This window comes from Carassius carassius, chromosome 19, assembly GCF_963082965.1.
Source record: "Carassius carassius chromosome 19, fCarCar2.1, whole genome shotgun sequence".
NCBI classification, from domain to species: Eukaryota; Metazoa; Chordata; class Actinopteri; order Cypriniformes; family Cyprinidae; genus Carassius; species Carassius carassius.
Window position 1 is genome coordinate 19679048 of NC_081773.1, and position 27916 is coordinate 19706963.

A 27916-nucleotide genomic window follows, 5' to 3' on the forward strand; every position below is an offset into this window, starting at 1 on the left:
GACGGGGGTCAGTAAGGATTAGTGTTTGGCGCATGCGCAGTGCCCTTCTAGACATTTCTTCTTCACGTGGATCGCACTGGTGAAGTGTTCCTGTGTGACTGTCTTGTGCTGCTCTGTCGGACTCGCTTTTCATAAAGATCAACAACATGGTAAGACGCGTAAGATAACTGCTCAAGCTGCACCATCTGAATGACTTGTTTCTGTATTTATTTGATTTGTGTGACTGAGAAAGCGCAGTGCTTTATAACGCTCCATCAATTTCAGCTGCAAGGTCACGGTTAGGAACGGACTCCTGCTCTGAGTTAATATAATATAATAACACATTGATGCGATGAGAAGCGTGTTACTTCGTACACAGTGTTTGGAGGAATGGTTTAAAATGAGTGTTTGGGGATTTCACAGATAACCCGGTTTGCTATCATTAAATCTGAGCAAATCGTTGGTTTAGACGAGTAATGTTTTAAAGTGTAGCTTAAAACATGTGGTATATTTATTTTACAACATACTATTTTTATTTGTATGACAGTGTGTAGAATTATAATTTATGTCCATGCGTATAAAGTATTTGTCTTGCGGGTGCTGTCACATCTTGCATGTAAAAGCTCAATATATTTCCATCATCTTAATTTCTTGAATCAGGTTGTCACACTCATAGATATCATATGGTCACACTCCTCTAGCTCCAAGATCATTACAACCAATAGCGCGTCAGCACGATATGAACTTCCGGGTCATTTTGAATGGAGGCGAACACGTGCATTTTTATGTACAGTAACTGTGATTATTTTGTTTTTAGTTGGATTCAAGCATAGAGATGAAATATTGTCTCTAGATGGGTTGACAGTTTATTTTTTTCTGTATTAACCTTGTAATAAATTAACATAGCATATTATTTTAAAAAATGCTCACGTTCTTAGGTATCAGACAAAAACTAAAGACATTTGTGACATGAATTGCTTTTTAATGTATTATTAGGTCAGATGGAATGCACAACTGATTAATTCTAGGATTTTCTATATTCTGAACCTTTTGGCCCTTGTGGGGTTATCATGATGACTGTCCTTTTGTCCTTCAGCAGGATAGTAAACGTTTACAAAACCTCTAAACTCCTCTCCTCCCCCACATGATTCCTCAACATCTATCCCGTCTACCCTCCCTCACACATGTCCTTCTCTCAAGGTCACACATACACACACACACACTCACATCTCAGACAAGCAGCTGCTCTCGTCTTTAAACTTTGTGAACAGTAATGGTCAGTGTTTATTTTTTTAGGTGTCCTTTTTAAATATGCATCTAATTTACTAGCCTAAAATTTGTACTCCGTATGGGAGATAAACTAAAGATTGAAGTCAACTGGAGTCAAGAACTCACAGTAGTGCTTTTAGGAAAGCATTACTTAAAGGCCTGCTTTTAAAAGAGAATGTAACCATAATAGTTATTGATTGATTAATATTATTTGAACACCTTTGGGAATAGATATAGAATGTAGCAAAAATTGTAGAGGAAAAGAAAGACTTCTTTTTCTCACTTCTAGTCTGCAATACCTCCTAGTGGTACATTTTTGTAGTGTTGCAGAAAACATGCATAGACATAGGTTCTACACTGTACTAAGCATGTCTTTGCCCCAAAGCAGGCTTTCCGGAAATTCCTTCCCATGTTCGACCGTGTGTTGGTGGAGCGGCTAGCTGCAGAGACTGTGACAAAAGGAGGCATCATGATTCCAGAAAAGTCTCAAGCCAAAGTGCTGCAGGCCGCAGTGGTGGCAGTGGGTCCAGGATCCACCAACAAGGTAGCTTTTTTTATAAGCTTATATTTTATGATCTGATCTAAGCGTTTTCTCTACAGTGTGTGAGATGCAGGCTGTACTTCAGAGTTTAAATGCTGTCTGTCTTTTAGGATGGGAAAGTAACACCTGTCTGTGTCAAAGTTGGGGATAAAGTTCTGCTGCCGGAGTACGGAGGAACAAAAGTTGTTCTTGATGATAAGGTTAGATCATTGGTCATGATTGGATTATAAGATGATTGATTTTTTTTTTTTTTTCGTATGTATTTCTTATTATTAGTTCATACATATCCATGATTTAGACTAGTTTAAAGATCTTGGCTTGTTATTATAGACTTAAGTTAGGTCAGACACCATAGTTAATTTAACAGATGAACACAAGGCTGTAAGGGATAATCTTTACAATGGCATGCACTGTATAAAGGTCCTAGATTACAACAAATGTAAATTTTTTGGAAATAACTTTTTTTTTCTTTTTTTTTTAGTTTTTAAGTTCTTTTAAACACAGTAATTCTATTCTTCACACCTTTGTTTCATTCTTGTCAGAAATTATGTTGCTATTCTGAATAAGTTCTATAGAAGACATGTAACCAAATTATATTTATAATTTGTATAATAGTGTCTTGATTGTATTTGTATTTCCTTTTGTAGGACTATTTCCTGTTCCGGGATGGAGATATTCTTGGCAAATATGTAGAATGAAGTCTGCTTGTTCAAACATCTGTGTCATTCTGGAGTCCATAGAGAAAGGGGTTGTTCCATGTTTGTTTGTCATTTAATTGTAAATAAATATGATCAAGTCTTGTTTAAAATAAAGTGATCTTGATGTTTCATCTTGCTTCTTCATGGAACTGTTTGGAAATGAACGTGTGAATATTGAAACATGAATATGCACTGTCTGAATTGTGTGTATTAGGATACACACAGAAATTAATTGCAATTACTTTATATTCCATATTCATGAACTGTTTGTTTTAGTGTTTGGTCAGGTATGAATTCTTGAAATCTAACTTTGTAGAAGATTACAATGGAGTCAGATGGATTATTATTATATATAATTTTTTTTTATTGTGATTATAAAGTAATTAGTGAACTAATGATAGGGTTTGAAAATTAATTTTTTACCATACAAATTTGTATTCCATGAATCATTTCCTCTGAATTATGAATATGTGCTACAGTTGGTAATCAGAAGGAATAACTAAAATAACAATAGTACAGTGCCTTTTGAAACTAACCAGACTCCTAGACCTTTTTATCACAATTATATAAAAAATGTTTTAACTGCCATGACATTTTTGTTCATTAAAAATTATTCAAAAAATTTATTTTTCTTTGGCATTATTTAGAATAATCAATAGGTACACATTTACATTATTAATATATGTAAGAAAGAAAGCAATGAAAATTTGCTGGTACACTCTGAGAAGCTTGGTTCACTTGCTATTGCTTGAAGCTTGGCTATTATTTCACGTTTTTAATTTTTTTTAAAGTGCAAAGAAAAAAATATTAATGGACTCAATGCTTTATGTTTGTACAAGAAGGTCCTTGAGTCCTTAAAGGTTTAGTTCACCCAAAAATGAAAATTCTGTCATTAATGACTCATGTCGTTCCAAACCCGTAAGACCTCTTCATCTTCAGAACACAGTTTAATATATTTTAGATTTAGTCTGAGAGCTTTCTGTCCCTCCATTGAAAATGTATGTACGGTATACTGTCCATAGGCATTGTATACTGTCGTCATTTTTTTTATTTTTGGACCAAAATGTATTTTCGATGCTTCAACAAATTCTAACTGACCCTCTGATGTCACATGGACTACTTTGATGATGTTTTTATTACCTTTCTGGACATGGACAATATACCACAGTTTCAATGGAGGGACAGAAAGCTCTCGGGACTAAATCTAAAATATCTTAAACTGTTCTCCGAAGAGGAACGGAGGTCTTACGGGTTTGGAACGACATGAGGGTGAGTCATTAATGACAGAATTTTCATTTTTGGGTGAACTAACCCTATAAGACACGTTATGAAGTATTACATATTTAATGCAATATGCATATTTAATTAACATGTTAATGCAATAGGCCCCAGGTGAAATAACAGTTTAAAATACAGTTAAAAAATAAATGCAAAAAAATATTATACATAAAATAAATACTTTTAAGACATTGTGAAATTGACAATTGTGAACGTGTTGTCCAGTATTTGCTGGGATCACTGTACCTGAGCTCCTCCTGTAGTAGCGCTTCTCGTCCAGTGGGGGCGCGCTGTCAATCAAACTCTAAATCTGTCGAGATGGTCATGGCGGAGGGCACAGCTGTTCTGAGGAGGAATAGACCGGGCACCAAGGCGAAGGTAAAATCAAAAGCGAATAACACTCGAAAGCATTTCAAGAACTCAAATCTGTTCGTAGAGTATATTCTAATGTCATATTTAGATAAAAACGATTTGTTCTCTTGTGTATGCGGAAGCCGCTGATATGCTCAGTAGCTAAGCTAGCAGTTAGCCGAGAAAACGAATGTTTCTCAAATGGAGGTTTTTAGTTGAATATCCTGTTCAGTTTAATTCATGATAGGACTTATGTTCTTTTTAAAAGTACTTGAATGTGTAGTGAAGTATTGGGCAGGAGGCGTCCGAAATACCAGGCTTTCACGATTTAGTTTTTTTGGCAAACAGCAGTCTGCTAACGTTAGCAGCCGTCTGGAAGAACCCGGATGAGCGTTACTGCTGCTGATGCTCAAATACATTAAATTATTATATTTAAAACATAGTTAACATAATATACGATTGTATGTCAAAGTCATACAGCTTTCAGGTATTATACAATGCTGCGTTCAGTCACTAATATATAAAGAAATTGATATAACCAATGGTAGATTTTACAATGGGAACAACGTAGAAACTGTAGTAAGTTGTCTAAATGCTTTGACGTATATGTATGTATCACACACGTACTGTCAGTAATTGCTTAACATTGGTTGAACTGTCTTAAATAATCCAGTGTTGTTTCTATTAAGGTGTTTATAAAACTGGCTGTTTTATTCATTATTAGGAATTCTACAACTGGTGTGATGAGTCTTTTGAAGAGATGGACAGCACACTGGCAGTGCAACAGGTGACCACTTTTCTTACTCCATTGAATCACTGAAGAATTTTGAGAGTTGCTCTTTTCCAGACCGTGGCCAAAGGCTGTCAAGCTCCAAAAAAAAAATCACTGTAAAAATTGTCAATGTGATTTTTACACCATATTCTAATGCCCTTTAAGTAGTACAGTATATTTATGTGAAGAACAGATTGAAGTTGTGTGCTAAAGGTCATTACATTTTGTTCATTTCTTTTCTGTGTTTTTATATTGTGAATAAATGGTTGTTTTTGCTGTTCAGTATATTCAGCAGAACATCCGTTCAGACTGTTCCAACATCGAGAAGATTATGGAGCCTCCAGAGGGACAGGATGAGGGGGTGTGGAAATATGAACATCTCAGGTATATTATTAGTCTGAACGTCATCTCAGATTCTTCATTTCATCTTTCACATAATCTAATGTTGTAATGACATATAGCTTATAGTTTTTGATGAAAAGATAGTTTCCACATTATATTAAATTATATAATGTCTTTAGCTACTATTTACTTGCATAAAGATTTGCGATTTTTGTTAAAGTTGTATTGCAAGATACAGGTTTGTAGCATGGTTAGGTTTTGAGTGTGTTGAGAGGTAGGGTCAACAGTCTAATTATACATGTAATTACAGAATTTTATATAGTAATGTAATTGCATGCTTCTTTAATATACAAACAACTTAAAAGCATGTGTGAACACAAGGGGAATATTTATTTAAAAGTTAGTACATGGTAATTAATGTTGGTCTTCAAAATGTTTATCAGATGGCAGATGCTCTTTGTTGCTGTGTCTTGGGAGTTATTATTGCATTTGTGTAAATTGTAAATATTCTGTTCTGTATATACACATAGACAGTTCTGTTTGGAGCTCAATGGCTTAGCAGTTAAACTGCAGGTAATTATCTCTCTTACACTTTATTGCACTGTTACATTACAAATAATTCTTATAGTCTGCACTGCACTATTTAAAAGTAAAGTAGGTCTCCTTGCCATGTACCAGGTTGTTTGAGATCTCTTTACATTTGTCTGCAGATATTTATTTAGACAGGACAATGATGTGTGATGTCTTTGCTCCATAGAATGAGTGTCACCCTGACACGTGTACCCAGATGACTGCCACTGAGCAGTGGATCTTTCTGTGTGCTGCCCATAAGACTCCCAAAGAGGTGAGTGTCTCTGTGACCTTTTGATCCAAGTTCAAAGTTTGCATTTGAAATGAGTTTTGAAGTAAAAACGAAGTTGTGCCCATGTGTGAATTTTAGGGCTGCATGATCTCTAGATTATGTCTTTGATTAATCAGATAAATAAAATAAAAAACAGATGTTATGTTTTTCATACCCAGAATGTGTTTAAATTGATCATCAAATTAGTTGATTTTCATCGATCAGTTGTTGCAGCCCTAATTAATCTGAGAAGCTAAATAATGGATGATTGTGTCTTATGTTGATTTGTTTGTTTACGGTGGCTCACAGTGCCCCGCCATTGACTACACAAGGCACACTCTCGATGGAGCTGCGTGTCTTCTCAACAGCAACAAGTATTTTCCCAGCCGGTGAGTTATTGAACGTCTGTTAAAGCAGGGGTGTTCAGTGCTCCTTCTGGAGATCTGTTTCAGTTCCAGCACTGCTTAAACGCCACCAAATTTTAGTTTTTAATGGAAAAATACAGCTTTACCTACATATATGCTGTACATCATGAGTTTGTAAGATGTTGCATTTCTAAGTTAATTTCTAGGATTTTCTAGCTGTAAACAGGCTACTGATGTTTCCCGTAACTGCTGATCCTCTCCCTGTTTTCTGTATAGCGTCAGCATTAAGGAATCATCTGTGGCCAAACTGGGCTCGGTTTGCCGTCGCATCTATAGGATCTTCTCCCATGCTTACTTTCACCACCGCCAGATTTTTGACAAGTATGAGGTGAGCAAGATCATTTATGTAATTCATAAGCACGTATATTTCATAAAACAGAATATCAGCTCTGCTCCAAAACCTACTGTTTATTTATGCATCATTTCACAATTCACTATTTTACCAAATATTTGTGTGCTGTATTTTTCTGCTTAACAGGAATTGCAGCCCATTAAGAAATGTTCCAATTGGTAATTAATGAGATTTCTGTGATGGCCATGTCTAAGTAAGCAGCTCACAGAGTATTTGGAGTCATTACTTAAAGTGAATGTTGAGCAGTGGTCATGACAAAGCAACTCCTGCAGTGGTCAGTAGGAGGCATCTTTGGACAGTTAGTTAAAAAAGCACAGTCAAAACAGCATCAGACAGAAACATTTAATCAAAAGATCATCTCTTTCCCACAGAATGAGACTTTCTTGTGTCACCGCTTCACTCGTTTCGTGATGAAGTACAACCTTATGTCTAAGGACAACCTCATCGTGCCCATCCTGGAAGAGGAAGTCCAGAGTGCCACTGCTGGGGAGAGTGACGCCTGAGCTGTATTTGTGCATTTTGAGCCTCTAGAATCCAGACAGCAGAGGTGTACAACTTTAGTCATTTGACATACTTTACTTTTCCATTCACTAATGCTTCATTTGATCCAAATTTCATCATTCAGCTGTAACAATCAAAATGTTACATCAGCAGCTCCTTGTACATATCTCACTCCATCTCCATTGTAAATCCTGCTCAACCAATAAGATTTTCCTTTCTTTTTCCTCCTCTCTCGACTATAAACGAGTCTGGTGATATTCACCCTGTCTTTTCTCTCATTGTTAAGTTATTATATGGGTGGAGGGCTCTTATCCGGCCCACTTTGTCCTTTTTTTTTTTTTTTTTTTTACTAAAATGTATGGTATTTTCATTGTCAGTTGTTAATAAAAGACTTGTACCTAATTTATGCTTATGCATTTAAGCCGTGTTCGACTGCTAAGTGACAACACAGATTTCCACTTTAATACGAGGTAAATACCCATTTAATAAACCATTACAAAAACTGTCTGAAACGCGTTCAGATACTACAGTTGGTAAATAATACTGATCAGTTGTGGTATATTAGAATATAATGTTAAATATCTTGGGCTTAGCTTCTAGGATTGAAAAACATCTCATTCGGTTCACCATGGCTTCAACATTTACAGCAGCTTGAAAGACTGTTTAGCTAACAAAAATGTGCTTATTCTATTCTACCATTCCTCAAAGAGGGATAAACATCGTCAAGGCAATGCAAGATACAATCTGATAAAATACAATGCTTAACGTGGTTAAAATTCTACAAACATTTTAAGGTGGCACAAGCAGCACCACTTCAGCTCAGTTTGAAAAATCCAGCCCGATAAGATGAGAACTAGTCAGTTTATGCCAAAAAAAAACAAAAAAAGTACCCTGCCCATAGTCCCTTAGGAGTTATTAAACTGAAAAGCTGCCACTTAATTAAAATGTTTTACCCTTTATCCTTTTAGATAGTGTGAAGAAACTCCCAGGAGATTAAGATCCAAATCCAGCTTTAGCACCAGTTGAACACATGGCAGAGATCAGATAAACCAGACTACAGCATTTAGTTCAGGCTAGTTCTTGGATTCCATTCTGAAGCGCTGTAGGCTTACAATGCATATGCATTTTTCCTCAAACACTGGCATCCCAAGCTTTTCTGATGTTTTGACTCCAAGTCCTGGAACATTTCTGCAAGAAAATGTAAGCACGTCACAAATCTGCACACCAAGTAAATGTCAGCGTCCTGCAGTGGGATTGTTTGGACACTCAGTTCCTGAGTTCATCACGTTGAACTGTTGCAGGTGTTAGAACAAACAACTGAACTGTCAGCTGGGGTGAAGTAAAAAAAGGAACAGGAAAAAGAACAGCAAAAAATTAACAGTGAGGAAGGACACTCACAGTGATGAGGGGGGAAAAAAAAAGTGTTGGAGCTAGATCTTGAGACAAATGTGATGTGAACTGAACTGGTATTGTGCGAGTGCTGCGAAATACTGTTGATGTAAATAAGAGTGAATTTCAGAGTGATTTCAGTTCATGTACAACGAAGAGTAAATAAAACCAAACTCTATGATACCTTATGGCTTGTTAAAAAATTATTTACAACATGTTAAAAGTGCTATGAGTCTGTTTCTAATACAGGGACACAAATCTCATGGTCTGGTGATGTGGTCAATTTTATGCCAGTTGCCGCTCTCAATCGTCAAAGATTTCTGACAGAACTTGAAAAAGAAATTGCATCTTTGAGTTGGTTCATCACATACAGGTGACTTCTGCAGCCCCATCGTCTGGCTCAAATCCTCCCTCATCTAAATGGGACAGGGCACTGGGATACCCCCCTCCAAACACGGGGAAACCGCCGATTCCCCCGGAACATGGAGATGACAGCTCTGTGTGCAGTTTATCCACACCTCGACTCACAGAGTGACTGCACACCTCTCGTCGTGTAGATCCCTTCACGAACAAAAACAAAACGACATGCCATAAAATCTCTCAATATTGCAATTTTTGAGAAACTTTAGAGAACAAATGATTCATGTCCTTAAAGGGATAGTTCACCCAAAAATTAAAATTATGCCATTAATAACTCACCCTCATGTCGTTCCAAACCAGTGAGACCTCCATTTATCTTCAGAACACAGTTTAAGATATTTTAGATTTAGTCCGAGAGCTCTCCATCCCTCCATTGAAGCCGTGTGTACGGTCTACTGTCCATGTCCAGAAAGGTAATAAAAACATCATCAAAGTAGTCCATGTGACACCAGAGGGTCAGTTAAAATTTTTTAAAGCATCGAAAATACATTTTGGTCCAAAAATAGCAAAAACTACGACTTTATTCAGCATTGTCTTCTCTTCAGTGTCTGTTGTAAGACAGTTCAAAACAAAGCAGTTTGTCATAACCGGGTCGCGAACGAATCATTCGATGTAACCGGATCTTTTTGAAACCGTTCACAGAATCGAACTGAATCGTTTTAAACGGTTCACGTCTTCAATACGCATTAATCCACAAATGACTTAAGCTGTTAACTTGTTTAATGTGGCTGACACTCCCTCTGAGTTAAAACAAACCAATATCCCGGAGTAATTCATTTACTCAAACAGTACACTGACTGAACTGCTGTGAATAGAGAGATGAACACTGAGCCGAGCCAGATAATGACTCGTTCACGAGTCAAGAATCGGTTGCATCTGATCACCAGTAGTTCTTTCTGACAGTTCGATTCAATAAACCGTTTGAAGAAAACGGTTCACTGGTTCTTTTGCGCTCGACGTAATGGTGTCATTGGCGATGACTGCAAGCATAGACAGTAAAAGAAATGGAAACAGTGACCCCATTGGAACTCAATTGAGACAAGTGAAGCCCATTTTTATCGATTTTTAGCAATTCCGTTTCTGACGCGCAGACTCAAACTAAGCTTGATGATGTCAGCAACCTGTGTGACAGATGTAAATCTTCTAGTAGCTGTGCGTGCAAACTGCCATCGTTAATCTTGCAGAGACGGCGAGCTTGAGCGGGGAGTTCTTTGGAGTGAGTGAGCAGGAGTAAGTATTCTGATTAATTATTTTGTATAGTATTTTAAAATGAAACGCCAGGGCTTGTATCTATGGGGTTCTCTCTTGACGTCTCCCCGATTGCCTGCGAGCTTCTCTCTGTACGGTAATTTCTCTACTGTGCGACAGAGTCGAGTGGTTCTGACGCAATCGTTAGCCTATTTTTACAAAAACTGTTTCTACGGGGCCATAATGTAACCTAGAAGGTAATGGAGCCCTTTATACATTGTGATGTATCTTTAGAAATAAATAATGGACAAATGGAGTCTTTAAACGCCTCAGATGTAAAGTTATTCACTGTCAAATTGACGCCAAAATGAATGGGAGTCAATGGGATGCTAACACAAGTGAAGTTCTGCTACAAGATGGCGGCACGCGGCCAACTTCAACTTCCTTCTCGCCTGACTGCAAGCCTTCGGTTTACCTGGGCTCATAACATTAGCACAGAATCAGTTCAGAATCAATCACCAAAAGAATCAGTTCAGTTCAGACGCTCTGTGTGTCGGTATGCTTCACGCTGAATCACACATGCGCAGTATCATCAGCTCCTCGGTTCTCGAATCGGACACGTCTGACAGAAACGGTTCTTGACTCGTGAACGAGTCAATGTTTCGCTCATTATCTGGCTCGGCTCGGTGTTCATCTTCAGTTCTCTCTTCACAGCAGTTCAGTCAGTGTACTGTTTGATTACATGAATTACTCCGGGATATTGTTTTGTTTGAATTCAGAGGAAGTGTTAGCCACATTAAAAAAAGTTAACAGTTTAAGTAATTTGCGGATTAATGCGTATTGGAGACGCGAACCGTTTAAAACGATTCAGTTCGATTTGGTGAACTGGTTCAAAAAGATCCAGTTACATCGAATGATTCGTTCGCGAACCGGATATCACAAACTGCTTTGTTTTGAACTCTCTCACAACAGACACGGAAGAGAAGACAATGATGAATAAAGTTGTAGTTTTTGCTATTTTTGGACCAAAATGTATTTTCGATGCTTCAAAAAATTCTAACTGACCCTCTGATGTCACATGGACTACTTTGATGATGTTTTTCTTACCTTTCTGGACATGGAAAGTATACCATACACACGGCTTCAATGGAGGGACTGAGAGCTCTCGGACTAAATCTACAATATCTTAAACTGTGTTCCGAAGATAAACGGAGGTCTTACGGGTTTGGAACAACATGAGGGTAAGTTATTAATGACATAATTTTGCAAATTGGGCGAACTAACCCTTTAATGATTTTGTATTTTTATTTGTATAAAAAAAAAAAAGAAAAAAAAAAGTGTGTGACTTAGTTAACTGAAATGATAAAAAAAACTTAATTTTTAATAAAGATAAAATAAAATATAATTATTAGAAACAAATCTAAACAAAAATTAGAAATGTTGCAGTATGGTTTATAAACTAATATAGTTGTTAATGTTTGAATTACATTTTTATATTTTCGCTTTTAATTTAGACATTTTATATATTTTTTTAAATGCCTTTATAAGTTACATTTTAATTAGTTTGTTATTTTAGTAATTCAAGGTCAACTAAATGATAAGGAGTATAATATGCAAATTACAATACACTCAAATTTAAACTATGGAAATAAAAGCCAATTCAACATACTAATAAATGCAAGAATTGTATATATAATATTAAAATAACAATGCTTTGTGAGTGGTTGTTCAAAAACATTTTAAAATGTTATCTTTAGTTAATTTTGGTTGAACTATCACTTTAAAAGTTGGTCTTCCTCACAAAAACAATTCAATCCTTTAAAAATGTCTTAGACTAAATAAGAAAAGCAACAGATTCACAAATGTAATAGTTTAAAATGACATTAGCAAACAGCTACCTGACTGTGCTGTGGTACTGTTTGACCCTTGACGGGTCTTTGCAGGAAAACAACTTGCTTGGTGGCAAGATTCCCTTCACTGCAGAAAAAGAAAAGCAGTCAGCTTGGGACACGGTGATGGGGTGTAAATAAACATGATTATATGGCTTGTACTGTAATGGTCCCACCTGTCATGGCGAATAATTGGGGTCGGCAACACACAGGTGAGCAGCCAGCCGAATTCTGCTAGCGTGTGGAGCAGAGGACCATAGTCGGTCTTTACATTTGAACCCTGGGACCCAAACAGGAAATCACAAGACAACTCAAAATTGCACACACTTAACATCCTTCATGTGATAATGTGACACCTTTCAGATATTTCATGCATGCAGTCACACCTCTATGACGGTCCACTGCTCCACTACAATGGTGTCGTTGGCAGGTGGCGCTGTGCTTCTCTCCTCATAGACAAACAGCCCCTCTAGAGACCTGGGCACTGGCTCACCTTTAAAAACACCATTATACTGTAGAAGCAAGTCAATGACAATTCACAGCTAGATTTGTTTGTCTAGATGTGTACATGTGTGTCTGAATGTTAATCTATTCATTCAAATGCATCTTTTATCATTATTACCCTGATCTGAATGTTAAAAGTGACTGTTTATAGTACAGGAAACTATTTTATTCAGATTTTTCTGTAATTTACCCACTGAACCACAGAGACATCATTTGTAGGTCTCATTTAGTCAGTGCTGGAAGTGTGTCAATGACCTACAAAAGATAATGAAACTGAACTACTTGTATGACAGCAAGATACATTAATGAGAGGAAGATTATAGAGCAAACACTGGGAACATTACAGAGGTCTTTTTGTTTTTTGCAATTAAATTATACATCCTTTATAATATATACCAGGTAGACAACATACACATACTATTGTTCAAAAGTTTTGGGGTTAGTAAGATTTACGAATAACAATAATACTTCTATTCAGCAAGGATGCATCAAATTGATCAAAAGTGACAGTAAAGATATTTGTAGCATTGCTATTAATTTTTTTTTTAACTTTTATTTAATTTATTATTTTATTTAAAATCTTATGTAATTCCAAATGACCACCAAATAACATAACATAAACAGTATACATATTAAATATACTGTATATTCATAAGGAAATATATTACATGGAAAGAAAGTGAGTGAGATTATAGGGCTATTTTATAAACTGCTTTTCATGGTCAAAATTGACTAGTCTGACCAGATCTCTCAAACACACACACACACACACACACATTTAGCTCCTATTAGTCTGGTGCGAAACAGGAAGCACGGTCGTGAGGTTAGGGACGTGAGCTCTAAATTTAGTTCTGGTGGGAGACAGGAGAAGGGAAACGTGGCTTTGGTTAAAGATAGAGAGATGTGAAGGATGAATAAAAATGAGGATTATAAAGAAGACTTCTGAGAATGAAAAGCTATACTTGGAGGGAAAAAAAAACAAGACGACGACAGGGGTTCTGGTTTGTTATAAGCAATCAGTTAATTACTTATATAATAATCATAAATCTTCCTTAGGAAGAGCTAAAGAGGATGTTGACATCTTCCTTTCGCAAACAAACATTTCAGGGGAAAAAACAACCAGCTCAGGGAATCAAATTGTGACAGTCAAAAATAAGTCCAAGATCTACCTTTAGGTATGTCCCAGTATACAAAGGAGTCGACCAATGACCAGCCCTTGCGGTAGTAAGCTGCCGTCAATTCCAGCCAATCAGCTTCCAGGGCACTGACGACTTGACCCTTCCTGGACACGCGCATGGACAGCGCACCCTGGTGGTAACAGCAGGCCAGCGAATCCAGCGGGGCACATCCCGGAGCCCAGGAGTGAAACAGCACCAACAACCTCAGGTCTGAAAATGATAGCGATTTTTACACACGTTTTGTATGACCAATGCAACCTCAATCTTTGGCATTTTTCAGTAAAGTCATTCATGCAATGATCATTGCTTCAGACACCATTTTAATAGGTCAAACTATCAGTCCATCTACAATAACTAATAAAAGTTTAATTAGTGTAACAAATAAAGAGTCTTCATTAGTCTAAATCAGGTTATTAAAAATTACACAGGTCTAGTTATTATTTTACTAATGCATCTCTTTGTAAACATGGTTAACTTGAGCGGTGTATCGAATTTAAAACTATTAAAATGGTTTAAATTGTTAGACTGCAGATGGTCCATAATGAGATTAGAGGAGCATCTCACCTGGACTATAGCTACGGCCCTCTAGATCTGTATCTCCGGGGGGGGTGTGAGGCGGGGTGCAAGGCGGGGTGCGGGGCGGGGAACGGCAGCCCCTCCTGGGACTGGGCACCCTACCATTACATCCCCCTGCTCCAGCCTGCTGGAGCACCGACCCCACAAACCGCACGCCACCCCTGGAATAACTGTTCACCTGAGGACAGACACACACCAAACACACCTGGTTAGTGATCTGAAAGCATATTTAAAAATTTCCATCACAAGGAATAGAAATTAAGGTGGATTTTTAGAGGAGAAAGTCCTCATGAAAACTGGGCATTATACACTAAATGACTGAGGATCCCACAACTCAAAATCCATCAACTCAAATCTGCAGCAACTAGTGTCAACTTCTCTAGACTGTAAATTGGAGGAGTATGCCAGCCTTTACCTAAATGTTCTAAAAATCTAAATATAAAAATGCCTGACTCTTAAAAAGGCATGTGGTGGGGCCATAAAATTTTGGCAAGACTACTAAAAACCTGATCTAACAACTAGTGTTTGACCAATATGTCTACGATATTTGCCCATTTGAAATATCGCCATCGGTCGATATGTTTTTCTGTTCGTTCGTTGTGTTTGAGGCGGGACATTTATTTTGACAATGCTGAGAATGGCAGCACCTACACGCACATCACTCGCATTCTCCCACTTGCTATTTAACAGTTCTGTCTAATATGGATAGAAGTCTGTCAAATAATCAGAACGGTTCAAAAAAAAAAAAAAAAAGGCATACAAAAAACTATAATGATTGCTTTTATATCAATATAGTAATAGACTTTCATTTTACATTCAGAATGCCGACGGTAAACATGAGTGTTACCTTGGCTTTATTTGGAAAAAATAAATAAAAATGAAAATAGGATTTAGGTTACAGTGTTTACTTTATTAATATTTATAATATATTAAAATATTTATTTGTGAAAAATATTGTAATAGGATTACAGAACCAAGATGATGTCATTTTATTTGACATGTATTTTTTTTTTTTTTTTTTTGACATTCAAATAATTTCTTAAATATTAAAGTAAATAATTATATTGGCTTCATATCAGCCACTCTACGAAGATATCGGCATTGGCTGTAAAAAAAACAATATTGGTCTAACACTACTAACAACATAAGAGATCTGGCAAAAATAAATGAACTTCTTGAACACTGTAAATGATATAAAAAAAGAAAATGGACAACAGACAAAAGCATTTGAAATGAAGACACAGACCCGGTCTATGAGCAGTCTCACTGTGTCACTGGTCAGAGATTCTCCGGGCAGTGGCCACTCCTCCACTCGCAACACTGGCAAGCTGTCAATCATTGGCACTGCAGGATTACTGCAACCACACAACACAAACAAACACATATCAATTAGGAAACACATTTTAAACTCGCTGCATGAAACATTATGCATATTTTATTATTGCTGACATTTACCATTCTTGACATGTCCTTCATTAGTAGATTATAAAAATGGTGACACATTTAACCATAAACCAGCATCAATGAAAACTGGTTTCAAAAAACACATTTAATGATTTACAATTCGTTCAAGTGAGCTTCAGAGATCACGGACACAAAGATACTTCTATGCTGCCTTCAAGAAATTACCAGATGGAGGCATTTTAGTAGACAGGAAGTCAAGCAAACAATGGATGTGTATATGCCTGGATGCCACTGCCTGAGAGCATTTTTTTGGAGGTTTCACTGCCAATGTCTCTGCTTAAAAGGGCATTCAAGCTAATGCTCACTAGAATCAGACATCAATCAGAGTTTTCATAGGAACTGGCACTACACAGCTCAAATGTTTTTCACACTACAACACTATTAACAGATTACAACTGTCCCAGACATTACTTTGAATAATTTACATCATCATAGTCTAGCTTGTCCTGTTCCTCCACTGCTTCTTTGCAGGTTCTCATTGGCTGCTGAAAAACCACACTGTTGTCAGGGGCTTCTTTCAACTTAAATTTAACCCACATCTGTACCCCAGTATGACTTCACACAAGCCCCGCCCACTCCAGCTAGACTGTCTGACCTCCAACTATGAGCCATTAAATATTCATGCTGACTCATTAAAAGTTAATTATTTACTTGGGAGGAGCTGGGGTTGGGTTTTTGGGGTGCAATGGTGAGGTATGGAGTCTTTGTCATGGAGAACATTACCTGGATCGTGGCCGGACCAGAATAGCCCGGTAAAGCAGGCTGCAGGGCAGGGAGCGGGTCCGGCCCACAGAGAGGATGATGGGATGCAGTGCGGCCAGTACATAGCCCTGGGTGTAGTAGGACTGCAGGGCATGAGGCAGCTCACACAGCGATGACAGATACTGCACCGTAGGCCGACTACCTGTGGAAGACAGCACAAATAAAATTCACAATACACTCAGAGGAAACCACCATATTGGCTAAGCTAATATACTTTATACCTTATGAAAATATACCTTATGAAAATATTCTAAAGCTACAGGTTGTCTCGTAAAAACGGCATTTTGATTGTTTGCATGACAATAGTGTTTTGGGGACTGAAAACGCATATTTTTGAAAACGGGTTTCAAAGTGCAAGTTTTTGAAAATGCCACCGTTATCATTTCCGTGTAAACACCCAATACGGGAATCTTAGAAAACGGTGATGTCACTCGCGTGCACAGTACATGTTAGGTTTTTTTTGTAGTACGTGTTAGGTACGCGCAGGACGTGTTGATTTTAAAGGCAAGCATTAAAAACATACACAAATGGCAGAATACGTGGTACTGTTGTTGCTGCTCAAGAGTTCGCTAACGCTTCTTCAGTAGGGATGGGAGTAGAGATACCAATACTATTGTGAGTATCGAAAGTATTAATTCTCAAAAATATAGATATCAAGGTGTGTTTTTTTAACCATTGAATTTTGTTTATTAAACAAAAAATTTAGTATAATATGCATGGAATTGGACGAATAACTTATGTTAGCAAATAATTGTGTAGGATATAACTATTTTCCTGCACATTTGAACACTCAAATGATACAAGACAGAATCAATAAATCACAGAGAAAGTTCACTCACCTCTGACAGTGGATTCAAACAGGGCTGACATACACAAAAGTATCGGAAGAAAGCATTGATGCTTTTGGGAACAGCAGCCCAGAACAATGCTTATCAGAGGACAGAAAAACATTATGTGTTTGAGTAATTTCACAAACTAATTGAAATTGTAGCCTATAGTTTTTGCAATTACATTTAGGTAAATTGAATATTTAAAAGTATATATATATATAAATAAAGATTTCCCTGGTTACCACTACAGTAAACAGATTTTAACCATGTGTAAACAATGTAACCTAATAAGCTGCAATTAAAGCATGATGAATGTTAAAATGTGTTTCAAATATAAAGTGGTTATCATTAACCATTTTACTCTTAGTAATTTAATTGAATAAATTTAATAATTTATCATATTTAGAAGCATTATATCGATATCGACGATACTGGACTTTAAAAGTATTGGTATGGTATCGCTCATCCCTATTCTTCAGAAAAGGGTGTATTTACTTCAATATTACAACCAACAGCGGAGACACATCAAACACAACATACAGGTGCATGTCAATAAATTAGAATGTTGAGGAAAAGTTAACTTATTTTAGTAATTCTACTCCAATTGTGAAACTCGTGTATTAAATAAATTCAATGCACACAGACTGAAGTAGTTTAAGACTTCGGTTCTTTTAATTGTGATGATTTTGTCTCACATTTAACAAAAACCCACCAATCTCAGCAAATTAGAATACTTCATAAAACAAATAAAAAAAAACATTTAGTGAATTTTTGGCCTTCTGGAAAGTATATTCATTTACTGTACATGTACTCAATCCTTGGTAGGGGCTCCTTTTGCTTTAATTACTGCCACAATTCGGCGTGGCATGGAGGTGATCAGTTTGTGGCACTGGTATGGAAGCCCAGGTTTCTGTGACCGTGGCCTTCAGCTCATCTGCATTTTTTGGTCTCTTGTTTCTCATTTTCCTCTTGACAACACCCCATAGATTCTCTCTGGGGTTCAGGTCAGGTGAGTTTGCAGGCCAATCAAGAACACCAACACGATGGTCATTTAACAAACTTTTGGTGCTAAAAAAGCTGGTCAGCAGAAGGAAGCATGAAGTGCTCGAAGATTTCTTGGTAAACAGGTGCAGTGACTTTGGTTTTCAAGTTATCTTTTTCTTCCACACTTTTTCGTTCCACTCAACTTTGTTAACATGCTTGGATACAGCACTCTGTGAACAGCCAGCTTATTGGCAATGAATGTGATTTAGACTCCTTGTGAAGGGTGTCAATGATTGTCTTGTGGACAACTGTGAGATCAGCAGTCTTCCCCATGATTGTGTAGCCTAGTGAACCAAACGGAGAGACCATTTTGAAGGCTCAGGAAACCTTTGCAGGTGTTTTGAGTTGATTAGCTGATTGGCATGTCATCATATTCTAATTGGTTGAGATTGTGAATTGGTGAGTTTTTGTTAAATGTGAGCCAAAATCATCACAATTAAAAGAATAAAGACTTAACCTACTTCAGTCTGTTTGCATTGAATTTATTTTAATATTTTCACAATTTAAGTTGAATTACTGAAATGAACTTTTCTTCGACATTCTAATTTATTTAGAAGCACCTGTATAATCGTCACTTCCCTAAAGGAACAGTTTACTAACAAGGTGATAGCGCCAACTACTGGCTTGGCATGCATAACAATTTTTGGCCATTTTCATGGATCGTTTTGAAATTGTCTTCATTGTCATCGTTGTTGTTGTGTGAATGTAGCCTTAGACAACTAAAGGTAATCTGACTGACATGTAAAGTGACCAATCACTCGTACCTTCATGTGACTTTTAGGGATGGGTAAACATGGGGAAACTGGATTTTGGAAATTGGATATCTCTTGAAAATTGTGTAAAGACAAGCAATGAGATTGAGGATTTATAAAAGCACACATTTTAATTTGCAATATCCATCATATAGACTAGCCATCATTTAAAAGATTCCCATATCGTCGCAGATTGTACTAGATTTTGTTCCAAACATAACATATAAACTATAGTTCAAAAGTTTGAAGTCATTAAGACTTTTGAATGTTTTTTCTCACTTTTGCTCACCAAGGCTGAATTTAAGTGAGCAAAAATACAGAAAAAATGTAATGTTATGAAATGTTACCATTCAAAATAAATGTATTCTATATTTTAAATATATTTTAATATGTAATTTATTCCTGTGATGGCAAAGCTGAATTTCCAGCAGCCACTACTCCAGTTTTCAGTGTTATACGATCCTTGGGAAATCATTCAAATGAGTAACTTTCATATAAGTAACAATCATTATTGTCAATGTTAAAAACGGTTATAACATTTTTGGGGAATTCATGATACATTTCCAGAATTCTTACATTAATAGAAAGTTCAAAAGAACAGCATATTTAAAATACTTATTTGTAACATTGACTGGGATTTTTATCAATTGAAAGCATCCTTGCTGAATAAAAATATAATGTCTCTTGGTCTCTCTCTCATACATGTATGTAATGAATGAATGAAATGGCTGTGCATTCTGCATAGATTCAAAATTGTCAGTTTTACTGAATCTAATTTATAAAAATACCAAAAAGGAGTGATAAAATCTGTAAATCAAAAATTAGTTTGCCTATTATGTAAATTGTGTTTTATTACACACACACACACGTGCTGCTCATATAATTAGAATATCATCAAAAAGTTGATTTCACCAATTCCATTCAAAAAGTGAAACTTGTATATTCACTCATTACACACAGACGGATATATTTCAAATGTTTATTTCTTTTAATTTTGATGATTATAACTGACAACTAAGGAAAATCCCAAATTCAGTATCGGTGAAGACTGCTGACTTGACAGTTGTCCAACAGACGACCATTGAAACCTTGCACAAGGAGGGCAAGACAAAAGGCTAGCTGTTCACAGAGCTCTGTTTTCAAGCACATTCATAGAGAGGTGAAGGTAAGGAAAAGATGTGGTAGAGAAAAAAAAAAAAAAAAAAAAAAAAAAGTGTACAAGCAATAGGGATAACCGCACCCTGGAGAGGATGGTGAAACAAAACCCATTCAAAAATGTGGGGGAGATTCACAAAGAGTGGACTGCAGCTGGAGTCAGTGCTTCAAGAACCACTACGCACAGACATATGCAAGACATGGGCTTCAGCTGTCGCATTCCTTGTGTCAAACAACTCTTGAACAACAGACAGTGTCTAAAGAAAAAAAAGGACTGGACTGCTGCTGAGTGGTCCAAAGTTATGTTCTCTGATGAACGTAAATTTGGCATTTCCTTTGGAAATCAGTGTCCCAGAGTCTGGAGGAAGAGAGGAGAGGCACACAGTCCACGTTGCTTGAGGTCCAGTGCAAAGTTTCCACAGTCAGTGATGGTTTGGGGTGACATGTCATCTGCTGCTGGTCCAGTGTGTTTTCTGAGGTCCAAGGTCAACACAGCCATATACCAGGAAGTTTTAGAGCACTTTATGCTTCCTGCTGCTGACCAACTTTATGGAAATGCAGATTTCATTTACCAACAGGACTTGGCACCTGCACACAGTGCCAAAGCTACCAGTACCTGCTTTAAGGACCATGGTATCCCAGTTCTTAATTGGCCAGCAAACTCGACTTACCTTAACCTCATAGAAAATCTATGGGGTATTGTGAAGCGGAAGATGCGATATGCCAGACCCAAGAATGCAGAAGAGCTGAAGGCCACAATCAGAGCAACCTGGGCTCTCATAAAACCGGAGCAGTGCCACAGACTGATCGACTCCATGCCACGCCGCGGAGAAAAGGAGCCCCAACTAAGTATTGAGTGATGTACATGTTCATACTTTTCAGTTGGCCAAGATTTCTAAAAATCCTTTCTTTGTATTGGTCTTAAGTAATATTCTAATTTTCTGCGATACTGAATTTGGGATTTTCCTTAGTTATAATCATCAAAATTAAAAGAAATAAACATTTGAATTATATCAGTCTCTGTGTAATGAATGAATATAATATACAAGTTTCACTTTTTGAATGGAATTAGTGAAGTCAACTTTCTGATGATATTCTAATTATATGACCAGCACCTGTGTATGTGTGCATGTATGCATATATATATATATATATATATATATATAAAAAATATCTTTTTTTTTTGTACAGCCATATACAGCATTACATTTCCAGTCCATTCCACTTAGGATGCAGTCTATGTAGGCAGCAAACAGCAAGGCCGCCCACTAGGTGTTGGAACAGAGCCTATGTTAAGGTTTCTCTAAGCGGCTCTCCGATAAAGTGCTACTGTTTAGTTGACTTCTTTCTCCTGTCTGCAGCCTCCCACAGAAGATCACCCTAACGTCTCCCTCCTCTCCCCCAACCCCCAACCCACTTCCTGTGTCCACAAAGAGCTGCTGTTCACAGGGAGGGCTGGCCCCATGCCACACACACTCAGCCTCACAAACACAACATTCCACCACACATACAACACAAACAAACATACTCACACAAACATGCAGTCCTTCGGTTCCCACACTGGGGCAGACCAGTAAACAATTTTAGTCTGAGAAAACACACCAAATATATTCTCCCTGTAAACGCATTCTCAAATTGTAACAGCTATGAAGGAAAATGGGTTTGACTCATCCAAGAATGATTTGGGAGCTACCTGAAAGTTTCACCATCCCAGCAGTGTCTGTGGCTTTGACAGGCACATATGCATGCCCACCCCACACATTTGAGCTTCAGACAAGCGTCAAAAACACAATAGTCATCAGGGGCTGAGAAGAGTGGTGGATCTTTCACAGATATGGACCCTGGAAAGGCCTGCAATTTGTCCCAAACTCTTGAACCCCCCTCCTGTTAACTCCCACACAGAGGCCTCTGTTCTCCAGAGACTGTATGTGTGACGCTGTTTAGAAAAGGAGAATCAAGTATAGATGAATAAAATAAAAAAAAATAAAAAGTCTGAAGGTGAAGGCTTCATAGGGAAAATGAGAAACTGATAGACTGGGCTATAAGAGAGGGAGAAAAAGGAGGTAAAGGAATTTATGGGAAATTTTATGAGAGAGAGAGAGAGAGACACTTATAAAAGATGCAATATACATCTTGCTAGTATCTACTGTACAGACTTTAAAGGGATCGATAATGCATCTATGACAGAGGACTGCCCCATAAACTGTTGAATAAAATCATTATTTTCTTTGCAGTATTATTGACAGTATTTTCATTTCGGAGTGAACGATCCCTTAAATAAAAAAAAAAAAGTGCTTAACCTAAGGTCATAGCAGTTCATTTCAGTCACAAGCAATGAGACAACATGATGTTGATTAGGATGACTGGATTGAGTTCTCGGAGATAACTGTACGTTCATGGGTTGGGTTATGTATCGATACTCGAAACCACGATCAGCAGTATAATAACTGGCTGGCAGCAAGATGGCTGGACTTTTATAAGGAAACAGTCAAGCGAACAAAACTACATAAATGTTATAATAGATAAATGAAGTGTAAATGTCTACCGTTTTTATTTGATAATTTTTTTTACATGATTGCCAATTATTTAGTTTATTTAGTTAATTTGTATGGTCTTTACATTTATTTTAAATGTAGTAATTAGCAATTAGTTTAATTTTATATATGGAAAGATTTGATACATGACAGCATTGGTAAAGGTTTCTTAAGGGTCAAGATCATGTTATCTGCATCTCCTGCACTCCATCAAGTCACTATCATAATAGCGGTCACCACTCAAATTAATGCACGAGACTCTAGATTATCTGTATAGCATGTTTATAAGACGAATACAGTTATGAAAATAATTTTATGACAAATATTTCAGTGAGTAAAACTGGATGTGTCTAGTAGGATATTATGGACTACACGACATTATAATATTATCTTTAAAGTGAATTTTACAATTATTCATTTTAAATTATTGTCCCTGGATCAGTAGGATACTCCTACAATTGAAGTAGCGGTGGTAGCAGACAGATTCTAAGGATCAGTTCTGGTTAAAAAAAAAAAAAAATGCGATCTGGCCCTGCGATCATGAAATAAGCCTGCTCCCGAGCAGGTTTAAGGTTATGGGCCTGTTGCTATGACAGCAACTCCGTGATGAGCTTCGAAGAACCAAATTATCCAAGATCATGCCAAATCGTCAATCAAATCCAGCGGAGTTAGTGAGGTATGAAGAATGTGCCCCAGGACTTTCAGAACCTAGTTGTATTTCGTTTTGTTACATTTTAATTTAACATGCTACATATATCAGGAAAATCATTTAGTACTCAAATCCCCTGGCATGCCAGTATGAGATTAACCAAAAAGGAGATTACACCAATATACCACCGCATGGAGCAAGTGGATTCGTTTTTTTTTTTTTTTCAGTAGATGAGTATCAGATCGAACGGAATCAAATATTTAGAATTCAATGCTCTGACTGTAATGTTGAAGACTAACATTTAAAATAGTTTTCCCAAAAAATGTAATGGTCATCCTATACACGTTTTCATTTCATGTGATGAGTGAGAATGATGAATTTGTTTAAAATAAAAAGTTGATAAAAATGTCGATACGACTTTAGAGTTTAAGTCAACATTCTCTCATCAAAACACATACGGACTACTCAAGAGAGCCACACATATGGAGCACACACACCAAACTTTAGACATTCTCAGTACCCAAGTCATGAACCCCATTTACAATCTTAAAAAAAAAAAGATCCTTTACATGTAGCTTTGCAAAACCTCTTGTACAACAATCAAGACAAAACAGCCCAACCATAAACCTAGAAGGAAAACACATTACAGCACTCATAAAAATAAAGGTTCTTTAGTGCCATACTTGAGTCCGTGAAGAACCTTTAACATCAATGGAAACTTTCCATTGCCTTTTGGATCCTGTCTTAGCCTGCAACTCAAGTCAAGACACGTTGAAGAGTGAAAAGTACACGCATGAAGTATGCAAAATACAACAACTATGGTATTTTTACGAGCGATACAAAGTCTGTATCAACTTCATGATCAGCCCTACCATCATTTTAGGTAGAGAACGCATGCCAAGCTGAGGTTCTCACACATGGCTGCAAAGAACAACTCCAAAAAAACAAATTCACAGACAAACACAGCAGAGGTGATTGGTGTCTGTAACTCACAGGTTACACCTAATATGCAGCCAGAGCGACACAAAGGAGCCAAACGGTATAAATAATGTGAGCGCTCCTGTAAGCAGTGTCAAACACCGTCGCTTCGGGCATCTGTACACCAGGTGTTCTCAGGAATGAAAGGCTGGAACAAGGGATGAACTGACATGCCAGTTGACTCACTCCCACAGCCATGTTTATGTTCAGATGAAAAGGTACAATATCTGAAGACGTGTTGCCTTACCATATGATTTAATGCTCTAATATTATTGAGGCTTTTGATGAAAGTTGATTTTTGATGCTTAATTTTAAACAGTCTATGGTGTAAAAAGTTTGCATTAGCAATTAAAAAAAAAAAAAAAACACTTGGTCAGGTCAAGTGTTCAAATATTTTTTGATCCCAAATTTAACTGGAACTTCAAATGTGTGAAGAATTGTTGGTTATCCTCACGTACACTTATGAACTATAAAGTCATGGCCAAAAGTTTTGACAGTGACAAATTTTGTGTTTTGCCAAGTTTGCTGCTTAAGCGGTTTTGGGGTTTACAGTTGCAGTCAGCTACAGAATCGGGTCACCAGCAGTGGAGATCTTGATGAAGCTCTCTTCCAACTGTTTGGGACATCTGATAAACCGATTGAAGATGAACGCTACCATGAGTCCTGTGACGTGCCAACAGTGAAGCATCCTGAGACATCCATGTGTGGAGTTGGTTTTCAACCAAGGGAGTGGGCTCTCTTATAATTCTGCCCAAAACACTGCAATGAATAAAGTGGTATCAAATGGTATCAAATACTAAAATGGTATGGTGGAATAAAATGGTATCAAAACGTCCTGCAAAAGCGACGTCTTCCAATGATCCATGAGCAATTTGGTGATGATTCCTGCATTTTCCAGCATGATGGAGCACCATGTCACAAAGCAAGAGTGATAAAGAAGTGGCTCAAAGATCATCACATTGGAATTTTGGATCCGTGGCCAGGCAGCTCCCCGGATCTCAATCCCATAGAGAACCTGTGGCCAGTCCTCAAAAGTCAAGTGGACAAGCAGAAGCCGATAAATTGTGATCAACGCCAAGAACTAATAAGTCAATAATGGATCACCATCAGTCAGGGTTTGGCCCAGAAGCTAATATCCCGCATGCCAGAGTGAATTGCAGAGGTTATGAAGAACAAGTGTCAAAATATCAGTGAAAATATTGTAAATATTGACTCATTTTTTGCCAATAAAAGCCTTTAAAACTTATGATATGCTTATTGTTTTTTAGTATACCATAGAAACATGTGGAAAAATAATCTTTGCAAAACAATATTGAGGTCACTGCCAAAATATTTGGGCATGACTGTAGTGTCCGGCACCCACTAGTAAAAAAAAATCACTAATTATATCTGGTGTCTGAATAATTTAATGTATATCATTCTGACTAAAATTTTCTGTAAGCTACAATATTTCGATTATATTCGGTTGCCGTTAAAAGTGCACCAACCCTTCTCAGATCTGAAACCTAGCCTACTCTAAATGCTTGTCAAAAACAAGTGGATCTGAACGGAATGAGTAAAATAATGCTTGTATAAGTATCGTTTCTTTAATAACTGTTGGAAACAAATCATTTCACGCTTTGCAGGATGCGACACTCGATACTTAGATATACTTTGTTTTACTTTGGCCAATATTTGTTTTTCTAAGGCATCAACAGTTAAGTTTGCATATTTTTCAGTTTCAACGCACATACTGAAATACGGTCTGGCCCGTAAAAGAGTGCAGTGGAGCGACTGATGATGAGGTTTCCTTCTGCACTACGGGTTTTCCCCATTTCCCTCTCAATGCTGTTTGGCGACAGAAACCCGCAACAACTTGGAAAACAATCCCCTTCTCCTTCAGGCAAAATTACACATAACTACGATTTATACTCCTACTGCATTAATTCTAAATACGATGAATGTGGGCAGTACGAAATAGATGCGCATGGTCCCTTCAATCCAAGAATGAGGCTCTAATGAGAAATTCAGATAGTGGAAACTGTTGCACAGAGGGAGTCAGTATGAATGTCATCTTGTGGAACAGAAGCGGGTGTGCTGCCGTCTGTCTGTGCGCCTCAGACGCCGTTAATAGAGAGAAAACCCTCCTGACCTATTTCCACATGATAAAGCTCCAGCGCTGTTGCTGGGTAAAACGTTGTAATCTCTCACACACTCCAAGACGCACATGCCAAGATTCATCATGCCACAAGGTTGAAAGTGAAGACATGGCATTGACTCAAATCATAGTGAGCTGCCTATCCAGACAACATTTTTGTGCATCACTGGCACATGCCACTGATGTCTAGCAAGGCAGCTTGCTCAATTTAGAGACCCCCAACTACTGGAGCTCTTACATCCTTGCAAAATGAAAACGTACCATGCGAAGTAGCTACGTTTCTGCAAATAAATAAATAAATAAATAAATAATATATATAGTTATTGGGAATACTCTAAACAGCTTTCAGAACGTTTGACAGTTTACCGTTTCTCTTTTAAGGGTAATCGAAGTCAATTTATAGGAAACTATAGTTACCAGGGCAATGTTTTTGTAAGCGAACATCACATAACAATCTTTGTTTACTTCACCGATCTGTACCTTCCAGACTGAAGTCCAGCAGCACATACTCGTACACGGTGTCTGTTTTAGTCTCGACTTGTGGTCTCTTTAAAGTGGAATAGATTTTCCCCGGGCTGCTGTCCTCCGGGTCCTCCAATTTTCGTAGTCCACATCCCATATTACCGGGATCTCCAGCACACGTAAGGCCGGACACGGGACGACCCACTCGGCCACGGACTCGGCCACGCACTCAGAGGACTCCCGCTCCCGTGCTTGCTCAGTGGGTTTGCTCCATATTCAACAACTTAATCCTTTGGGAGTGGCACTGAACCGAGGATGACGTGTGTCCGAAGAAAACGGCTCAAGTCAAGCAAAGATCACCAAGTCCTGCTACGAGGTCTTTTATGAGACTAAAAGAATAAAATACTTTCTGAAGTTGTGCAGTAAAAAAATCCAGACTGTTTTCATTAAAATATCTAGCAGAAAACCACATCACATTCAGTCTCCCTAAATGGCCGCGAAATAATAAAGCAAAATTTGTAGAGGGCTGGAAGCGTGTTGAAATTAATGAGGGGGCTTGGCAAAGGAAGAATGGGACTGTTGAATATTTAAGTAGGGATATATTAAACAGGAGGCGGGGCGTATTTAAATCCTAACATTTTTACAAGGCACACAGA

General features: G+C 37.5%; 2 protein-coding genes across 4 annotated transcripts; one reads left to right on the plus strand and one right to left on the minus strand.

The window, feature by feature from the left end:
• On the plus strand, window positions 1-8757 carry LOC132095323 (MOB-like protein phocein). 3 transcript variants are annotated; one of them, XM_059500188.1, is made up of 9 exons: window positions 1-149; window positions 1634-1792; window positions 4841-4903; window positions 5172-5272; window positions 5761-5803; window positions 5988-6074; window positions 6381-6460; window positions 6713-6824; window positions 7220-8757. In XM_059500188.1, exons 1-9 carry the CDS (start codon window positions 147-149, stop codon window positions 7349-7351), a joined length of 780 nt encoding a protein of 259 aa, XP_059356171.1. In that variant the 5' UTR covers window positions 1-146; the 3' UTR covers window positions 7352-8757. The 3 variants fall into 3 exon arrangements, with proteins under 3 accessions (XP_059356171.1, XP_059356170.1, XP_059356169.1); XM_059500186.1 differs by lacking the exons at window positions 1-149; window positions 1634-1792 and adding an exon at window positions 4009-4143; XM_059500187.1 differs by lacking the exons at window positions 4841-4903; window positions 5172-5272; window positions 5761-5803; ... (2 more) ...; window positions 6713-6824; window positions 7220-8757 and adding exons at window positions 1900-1989; window positions 2437-2618 and having other exon boundaries at window positions 5-149.
• On the minus strand, window positions 7177-27804 carry LOC132095322 (raftlin-2-like). The gene is made up of 9 exons (XM_059500185.1): window positions 27279-27804; window positions 16681-16861; window positions 15740-15848; window positions 14482-14671; window positions 13909-14127; window positions 12622-12728; window positions 12412-12515; window positions 12245-12323; window positions 7177-9299 (listed from the first exon to the last, which is right to left on the minus strand). The coding sequence occupies exons 1-9, from the start codon at window positions 27415-27417 to the stop codon at window positions 9102-9104; spliced, it is 1326 nt and encodes a 441-aa protein (XP_059356168.1). The 5' UTR covers window positions 27418-27804; the 3' UTR covers window positions 7177-9101.
• Between the last annotated feature and the right edge of the window lie 112 nt (window positions 27805-27916).